The sequence below is a fragment of the Selaginella moellendorffii genome, unplaced genomic scaffold, assembly GCF_000143415.4.
Source record: "Selaginella moellendorffii unplaced genomic scaffold, v1.0 SELMOscaffold_19, whole genome shotgun sequence".
Taxonomy (NCBI): Eukaryota; Viridiplantae; Streptophyta; class Lycopodiopsida; order Selaginellales; family Selaginellaceae; genus Selaginella; species Selaginella moellendorffii.
Window position 1 is genome coordinate 344,339 of NW_003314280.1, and position 8,579 is coordinate 352,917.

At 45.7% G+C, this 8,579-nt stretch overlaps 3 protein-coding genes and 1 non-coding gene across 5 annotated transcripts; 1 reads left to right on the plus strand and 3 right to left on the minus strand.

The window, feature by feature from the left end:
* Window positions 1–290: 290 nt before the first annotated feature.
* On the plus strand, window positions 291–1,561 carry LOC9650580. 2 transcript variants are annotated; one of them, XM_024677288.1, is made up of 3 exons: window positions 291–1,174; window positions 1,240–1,353; window positions 1,422–1,561. In XM_024677288.1, exons 1-2 carry the CDS (start codon window positions 307–309, stop codon window positions 1,317–1,319), a joined length of 948 nt encoding a protein of 315 aa, XP_024533056.1. In that variant the 5' UTR covers window positions 291–306; the 3' UTR covers window positions 1,320–1,353; window positions 1,422–1,561. The 2 variants fall into 2 exon arrangements, with proteins under 2 accessions (XP_024533056.1, XP_002972243.2); XM_002972197.2 differs by having other exon boundaries at window positions 1,240–1,438.
* On the minus strand, window positions 1,489–2,884 carry LOC9650581 (pre-mRNA-splicing factor ISY1 homolog). The gene is made up of 2 exons (XM_024677289.1): window positions 1,861–2,884; window positions 1,489–1,786 (listed from the first exon to the last, which is right to left on the minus strand). Exon 1 carries the CDS (start codon window positions 2,813–2,815, stop codon window positions 1,913–1,915), a length of 903 nt encoding a protein of 300 aa, XP_024533057.1. The 5' UTR covers window positions 2,816–2,884; the 3' UTR covers window positions 1,489–1,786; window positions 1,861–1,912.
* A 44-nt stretch (window positions 2,885–2,928) lies between these two features.
* On the minus strand, window positions 2,929–3,001 carry TRNAR-ACG. The gene has a single exon. It is a non-coding gene; the product is annotated as a tRNA-Arg (tRNA).
* A 419-nt stretch (window positions 3,002–3,420) lies between these two features.
* LOC9651043 (glutamate--tRNA ligase, chloroplastic/mitochondrial) lies at window positions 3,421–5,942 on the minus strand. Its single transcript, XM_002972387.2, has 13 exons — window positions 5,727–5,942; window positions 5,555–5,673; window positions 5,350–5,471; window positions 5,107–5,289; window positions 4,937–5,055; window positions 4,829–4,877; window positions 4,676–4,777; window positions 4,513–4,615; window positions 4,391–4,454; window positions 4,229–4,343; window positions 4,080–4,180; window positions 3,862–4,018; window positions 3,421–3,810 (listed from the first exon to the last, which is right to left on the minus strand). Exons 1-13 carry the CDS (start codon window positions 5,933–5,935, stop codon window positions 3,586–3,588), a joined length of 1,668 nt encoding a protein of 555 aa, XP_002972433.1. The 5' UTR covers window positions 5,936–5,942; the 3' UTR covers window positions 3,421–3,585.
* Window positions 5,943–8,579: the final 2,637 nt, after the last annotated feature.

The window sequence follows — 8,579 nt, forward strand, 5'->3', positions numbered from 1 at the left end:
ATGGGATTTGATGCAAAGGGGAGTGGGCGAAGAAGCGAAAAAGAAGAACAGAGTTATGTACGTGAGTGAGAGGGGCCTGGACACACTCGCTGGTGCTGAATCTAGACTAGATCCTTCAGGTAGTTCAGAGGGGTCCTGGATGGGTGGTGGGGCTGGCCTCGGGGCTGTTGCTGCTACTACTGCTGCTGCACTGCTCTCTCCTGCAAAGTCACTATTTGGGGGGTGTGTGTAAGTTGGAGCTTATCTGCAGCGTTGTTTTTTCTGGAGGGGGAGGGAGGGGGAAAGTCACTTCCTTTATATTGGAGGATGAAGGGGAGCAACTACACTGCTGCTACTTCTGGCTCCTCATCATCGTCGTCCGGGAGAAGCAGCTTTTGTTCCGGTTTGGGGATCATCAAGGATTTCCTGAGCAGTGCCGGGATCCTCTTCTCGTCTCTGGCTAGAGGCTCCACCAGGTTGCTGCCGGGGGCTAGGCATGAGCCGACGAGCAACAGGACCAGCAGCAGGAGGAGGCGGAGGAGCATTTCTCCCGATGACAGGGAAATGCATGAACTGGACAGCCACTTGAGCAGGCCTTTTGCCAGCTTTGGTTCCTACAGACAGAGACACGGCGACGAGCTTACAATCCACAGCGAGCACAAGACCGGAATGTCAGTAAAAGCGCCGGCAAAGTTAGCACCAACAACAGCGACCGAGCAAGCCGCCGCCACCACCACACCTCCCAGGCGCTACCACAGGCAAACCAGCGCCAAGATGAGCACCTGGAGCACCGAGATTGACCACGACAGAGAATGGGAGCGCAGAAAAGGCTTGATAAACTCGTCATCCACCAAGAAGAAAGTGGTGGAAAGATGCGTATCTGACTGCACGGGCATGCGCAGTAGCAATAGCGTCGAGCATGTCCGCACCAGGAGCTTAACTGATGCCGATCTAGACGAGCTGCGGGGATGCATTGATCTGGGATTTGGATTCAAGAACGAGGCCGACCCGGAGCTGTGGAAGACGCTGCCGGCACTAGAGCTGTGTTATGCCATCACGCAGCAGCTCAAGGAGGTCCAGCGGCCATCGCCGGTATCGCCACTCGCAGATGCCGGAGACTTTTCTTCCGAGAGTGGTGGCGACGACAGCCTCGAGAGCTCTCCCACATTCTCGTCGTGGCAGATTGCAAGTCCCGGTAAGTCGCAAACTCTATCTCTCGTGAATCCTCTCATTCTCACGCCTGTGTTTGTCAATTTCCAGGGGATCGTCCACAAGAAGTGAAGACGCGATTACGGCATTGGGCCCGAGCGGTGGCATGCACCGTGAGGCAAAGCTTGTGAGGCAGGAAGTTGAAAGAAGAAATCTCTCTAGGAGGTGAGAGCGTGTAATAAGTTTAGAGTGATCCATGACAATCCTCATTTCGTTCTCGAGTGTTCTTTTAGATCGAACACTCTCGCTTTACAAGTTTTCTGGATCGATCCACAAAGTTCTCAAAAAGTCTGTCAAAAGTTGAAGAACGAATGATTCAGCATGATTGATCCAGAAAAATGCGCTGTGGCACAAATCGGCTGGTGTTCGCTCTGGAAGACTTAACGCCCGGCCGGAAGAACAAAATAAATTGCCTTGTCGTCCACCAAGATGATAACAATAATAATAAAAACGCCATGGATATCTGTCCTCTAGCAGCCGCCGCAAGCTTGCGATTGACTGCGATCACTCCCAGCGTGGCGGACAGAGCTATACGAATCAATCCAATCCAATCTCTCCCGCGGCAGGTGTCAAGCGAGCGCTACACGAGACAAAATCACTGGAAACAAAAGCGAGAAGACAAACAAATCATCAGTGAAAACAAAGAAGAACAATTCAATCTAAGCAACTTACCTCGAAACGAAAAGAACAAAAGAGAGAGAGTTACACTGTGGAGATCTCCTCCTCATCGCTTGATGTTGAGCATCTCCTTGGCCTCCGACTGCTCCTCCAGGATGTCCTCGCTCGCGTACTTGCTCAGCAAGTCCTTCTTCTTCTTCTCCAGCAAGAGCCGCGCAATCTCCTCGTTGTCCGGCACGGGGACATGAGCCACAAACTCCCTCCCATCCACCGCCGCCACCCCCGCCGCCGCCACTCCTCCGCCATCCTCCGCCACCGCCGCCTCGCCCTCCAGCAGCACCGGCACCGACTTCACCACCACCACATTCCCACTCTTGATGCTCTTCTTGGCCTCGCTCTTCACCGCCTCCACCCGGTGCCACTTCCGGAGCTCCTCCTCGCGCATCCTCGCCTCCGCCACCCTCTCCACCTCCACCAGCATTCCATCCTCCTCGTCCCGGTAGCCATAGTAGTCAGCATCGATGCACTTAAACATGTCGTGCCTCGACCGCTTCTTCTTGCTCTCCTTGGGCTTGTCAAAGAGCTCCTTGACCCCGGGGAGATTCTTGGCGGCTCCAAAGTACCTGTAGCCCGGGCCGCGGCCGGTGGGCATGGCGATCTCGGGCGCCTCGTTGCCGTCCTCGTCCGTGATCTTGGGCGCGAACTTGCGGTGGTCCTGGCCGCCCAGCTCCACGATCCGGACCTCCCAGTGCCACTTCTCGCGGATGAGCTTGTTGATCTCGTCGTTCATCTCGCGCAGCCGGTGCTCGTCGATGCCCGGGTTCTGGATGTCCATCACCTTCTTGCCGATCTCGCGGATGACGTCGATACGCCAGCGGTCGGCCTGGGCGAGGTCGCGGCACTGCGACGCCAGGTAGGGGCGCCGCTTCTTCGGGGGGCGCTTCTCCTCCTCCTTGGCGGCCAGGAAGCGATTGAGCATCGACTGCGCCTTCTCCTCATTGCGCGCCATGGCTGGGGATGCGACGAGCTCTTACGCAGCGTACCTGGAGGGAGAAATCGATCGAAGAACCCTAAAATGTTTGCCCCGCTAAAACCCTAATTTGATAAAACAAAAAGAAATGACGACCTCACTGGGGATCGAACCCAGAATCTCTGGTTCCGTAGACCAGCGCCTTATCCTTTGGGCCATGAGGTCATTACGCCCTTAACCATTAATTTATTGTTGCCCAACTGGTATTCACTAATTTATGGTATTTGACTGTGGCATCAAGTAGAATACGTTCTCTTATTACTCTTAGATATCAGGAATCCAATTCTCTGATTATTCTCTCGAATATGGCCTCAAGTTCTCTTAAGTTTCTATAAGACATCCTCTGGAGTTCCTCCAACTCTTCCTGGGCCTCGTCAAACTCCCATATCACCACTGCCAATCTTTCAAATGGATCTGGATCTGGAGCTGGAGCGCTCTCGTTGTCCACGCACGACTTACACATGGAGAATAAAAAAGGGTTTACGTTTTGGACAAAAGACGCCTTTAAATAAGATACCAAGAATATTCTCTCAAGATTCGCCTTTCACAGACGTGGCCACAATGTTATCTCTTCAACTCCGGGCTTGCCTCAGAGGGACTTCTCAATAGATTTATATAACTTTCAGGATGCCTTTCTCACGCGCTTCACTCTGAAAGTTCTTACGATCTTTGTACAAAGATAGTATTTTAACTTACGAGTCGTGGAAAATCTCCAAACTTTTCTTTCCAGCAAGAGTGTGCTCGCCTATCTATGCTGCTGCTGCCGCGGCCTCGATTGTTTGGTGATCCTCTTGTAGCTTGGACCAGTCGAGTTCCTTGAGCTGTGAGATTCGAGAGCTGAGAGGCGTGAACTGCGGTGCAGTCACGCACTGCTGCTGAGCTGCTTTGTGTAGAAGAACCATGCTGCTGCCGAGATCGCTGCCGTGTAGCTCACCGGTTAGAAGCATTCTCAGCGGCATGAAAAGCCTCTTCCCCTGTCCAAAATGATTGAGAGATACGAAAGCCAGAGAGAAAAGGTTTATTACCTTGCGATTCAGTTTTTTGCCGAAGCTCTTTGTCCAGGTCTGCCACCCGTCCCGGCCGCTCTCTAGTGCGCTCGCAAGCTCGCCATTGTCATGAGCAGAGATGAGAGCTTCTGCAACTTCTCTCAAGTTGTCCTTGACGAGATCTCCAAGCGACTTGCTGAAAAGTTTGTGCAGGCTATCAGTATCTAGCGCGAAGTAAATAGCGGGAAAAGGAGAACCTTTCTAATGTTTGTGCGAGATTGTAGGAGAGGAGCTTGAGCAGAGGAACTTCAGAACGAGCGACCACGTCAATTCCATCCTTAAGGAGTTCCACTGCCTCCTGGCAAACGGACACAAATTATAACTGTGAAACTCAAACTAGCCACACCTTAGTGAACGAGGAGTCTGCATGTGACAAAATTCCGGCTTTCAGCCAGTGGCTGCTTATTAGCTTTACTAGTTCTTCGTCCGGAAGCTGATGCAAATACTTCCCATTCAACCAGCTGCGAGGATCGGAGTTCAGCTCCTTTTAAAAGCACCGTGCACACACCTGAGTTTTGTCTGATCGAAAATCGCTGCGCTCTTGGTAATCCGTTCAAGCGAGAACTTTTCCACTGCAACGAAGAAATGAAAGAGCCAAATGAGATATTCAACAAGACTTATCCTTCTTACTTAGTTCGTCTTTGGTAAAAATCTCCTTATCAGTCCCATCGTTCCAGCCAAGAAGTGCTAAATAGTTTACCATGGCATCTGGCAAGTACCCCATTTCTCTAAACTGCACGAAAACAAAAAATAGATAGATAGATAGACTCATCAGGGCTAGTGCTAGTTAAACCTGTCCAACTGATGTTGCGCCATGTCGCTTTGACAACTTTGTTCGATCAGGTGCCAGAATCAACGATACATGACCGAATCTCGGCACGGGAAGATTTAGTGCCTGGAGAAATATCACAGAAAACAATGAGCAGAATGTAAAACAACTGGCCACCTTGTAGATAAGAACTTGCCGGAGCGTGTTGGAGAGGTGTTCCTCGGCCCTGACACGAAAATCAGTACGAAGGATTTGGAGGACGGACGAGAAAAGTCCGAGGCGGACCTTATCACGTGAGTTATTTTCATGCACGCATCATCTATGGCGACGCAGAAATTGTACACCGGTTGGCCATTGCTTCTAAGGATCACAAAATCACCAAGGACGTCATGCTTCCATGTAACCTTCAATAAACCAGAGCTCATGCCACAGAGAAAGTTAATGATTTCACATACCACACCACGAATGAGGTCATTGATTGTCACCGATCCAGTCCGAGGAACTCTGAAGCGGTAAGTGTATGGTGTCCCTCTTGCAATTTCCGCGTCCACTTCTTGCTTACTTGCGGTTGCCCACTTCCCAGTGTATCGTGGAGGAAGCTTCTTTAGTTCGGCTAATTCTTTCATCCTAGCCAGTTCCTAAACCAAACCAATGAGTTGGAAACAAGGAACAAAAGCAAAATCAAAATCCAAAATCACCTCATCGGAGCAAAAACACTTATAAACATGGCCGGATTCCAAGAGCTTCTGTGCATAATTCTGGTATATGGAATTACGCTCCGATTGACGATATGGACCAACCTCTCCGGGTTTTCCAGGACCTGGAAGAACGCAAACATTCCTCCAGTTTTTCCTTACGTTGCCATGCAAGAAAGAAAAGGAAAGAAAAGAGAAAGCATCAAACCTTCATCCCAATCCAAGCCAAGCCACTCAAGATCCTGAAGCATCGCATTTTCGGATTCCTTTGTCGATCTCTCAATGTCGGTGTCTTCGATCCGGAGTATAAACTTGCCGCCATGATTCCTGGGCCATCGGACGAAGCTATAGGCGAATGTGGAGAAGAATGTAGCACTTACTTGGTAAAGAGATAGTTAAATAGCGCAGTTCTTGCACCCCCGACGTGAAGATTTCCCGTCGGCGATGGAGCAAATCTTACTCTCACCGCTGCATCTCCGCCAGCCGCGGCTGTGACGCGCAGCCGCCGGGATCGCGATGGCCGATAGCTCCCGCAGCCGCCACACACGAAGATCCTGCTGCTAGTCCCTCCCACCAGGGACATCGCCATTGATAGAATTTAGGGCTCATGGTACTGGGTTTAGAAAAGCTGGCATATTCCATTTTGGTTACACATTGGTTTCCATTTCGGAAAGATTCCCTTCTTGACTCAGAAGCTAATCTGGAATTCAACATGCAGTCTTCTCTAAAGGCATTCTCTCCAACGACATAAAATCCAATGTGCATATTGCCCCTGAAGCACTGAACGACTCAACATATATGAGAGAGGATTCACCAGTGTCTTCTTGACAAGCAAAACACTCACACTCAACAACAATTGGATGTTCCGATACAAAAATTGCATGAAGGCTAGGTTATTGCAATGCATCGCGACTCTGATCATTGCGATGACAGGGATGACACGTTGAACACACATTGTGGTTGGATTGAAATCACAGGGAGCTCCAGCCTTTCTATGGTGAAGTGTTCCTGACGGACAAGGCGAGATGTTGGAACAATATTTGGCAGGTGGTGAATCTCTTCTGGGGGAGCAGCAGATCTCTTGACGAAATTAGGTGAGTTAATCAGTAAACCATTCGACACCATGTGTATAAAACAGTGTGGCTAAAATGCTGAACACCAGCTGGATAATCTGCAAAAGTACAATCAGCTTTCATTTTTCTGTAATATATTTTCGAAGTTATTGTTCATGATGGGATGCTGTTGCTTAGTACATCGCATCCAAAATTAGCATGGACTTATAAGTTCTTGGATATTAGTTTGAGGTTTTGACTAACTTTTCATATTTTATCAATAGTTTTAGCTATATCTAATGACATTCTCCTGACACTTGTTGAGAAGTGTGCTCAAGCACATATTAGATGTTTACTGTCATTGAGATTTAAATGCCTTCTACAAGCTTGCAAGCTCAAAAGTGTCCTCACGCAGCACAATACAAAGTGGTTTATATCCACTTGTGCCTAGACAGCTGTTAATAACAAGCTCTAAGTTCATCAATGCAATTAGACACAGATCATATAGAATATTTAAGTGGCAAAGCTGTGTTTTTGTAACATATCTGGTTTTGACTTTAGAATACCATTAAAGTGAAACCTTTAGACATGTATGTTAAGGGCAATGGAGTGGAATTAAGTTTAAAATCTTTGGGTTACTAAATAACAAGACAGAGTTTAACTTTAAAGTAGTATAGTGTAATGTGTGAATAAATCTGTAATAAATAATCTATATATAGTAATATATAAAATGGAGTTAAATAGAGTCTTGATGCTATTTTAACATTAACATGAAGATAAAATATATAATTCATCAAGAAAAAATTAAATGTTTTTCTATAAATACTCATGGTATGCTTTCAATCTATCTAATATCTCTACTTATTTAGAACCTTAATTCACCATGTCAAACACTCAAGAATTAGATTCAATACTATAATTTATAAGGGGATAAATTTTCTATTCTACTTTAATTATTTAACCATGCTTTTGATCACTCAAAGGAATCTCACTCACAATCTTTATTCAACTTGAGGAATTTATTAGCCCCTAAAAGTCATCTCATATGCTGACAAAACACTTAGTCCAAGTGTTTTAATGTCCAATCCCCCTTTAGACACCCAAAAATATTATCAAAATATCAATGTCTTATGCTAAAGCAATATCTATCCTTATTGTCTCCTAAGTAATCTAAAAACATTTGTACTACGGTTTTACATTTCAAAGATTGGACCATCCATCCAGAAGTGGTCTTTTTATTACCACACTTTAGCATCTTTAAAATGTCTTGAGATATGAAGAATAGCATTCCCTAATATCCATTCTTCAATCCTCATTAAATCCTTTTTTGTCTATAGTAGTGCTTATTAACATTGCCATTGGGTCAAAATTTAAAAGCTCATTTATTAAATCCCACTAACCTCTGAGACTTTTTCACCACATAACCATATCTATGGTTATTAAGCAAGAGGGTCACTCTTTTACTTTTCCATTATTAAGTACTTTATGATGTTATTTCTAAATATTATTGCCCAATGTGAACTTTATGGGTACTTTCTTCACTTTTTGCCACTAAAGTGCCTTAGCTATATGGCTAGAATGAGGTCCTAATGAGCCATATAAGCTATCCAAGTAAATAGTACCACCCTCACTTGGATTTAGAGCATTAAATATTTGATCTCTTAGAAAGGTTATAGTTGACTTTTGAACACTTCACTAAATTGTTTTATTTATCCATTTATGTTTACTTTAGCCTTGGACTCCTTAATGTTTCTATTATCACCCATTATGTAGGCATAACCTTCCTTGATCACACTAACCTTCCCTAGCTATAATGGTTTCTTAAAAATCCTCCCCTTATTATTATGTAAGGACTTATTAAACCCTTTAACATTTGGGATATAATCATTTTTGGCTTTCAATTATCAGACAGTCTTGGTTTTAGACTTGGACTTGATTTTGGACCTAGTTTTAGACTCTATTTCGAACTTAGTTTCAGACTTAATTTTAGACTTAGTTTTAGGCTCGATCTTGAACCTAGTCTTAAAATCAATCTTGACACTTTCAAGTGTCACAACATTTGCCATGTGTTAATCCTTCTTTTATCCCTTTTAAAATAATCATTCATTAATCATTTTGTACTGGTTTCTCAAGCACATCTTTACAAGTTCCACTCCCACTTTAAAGTTTTAGAGTTAAGAG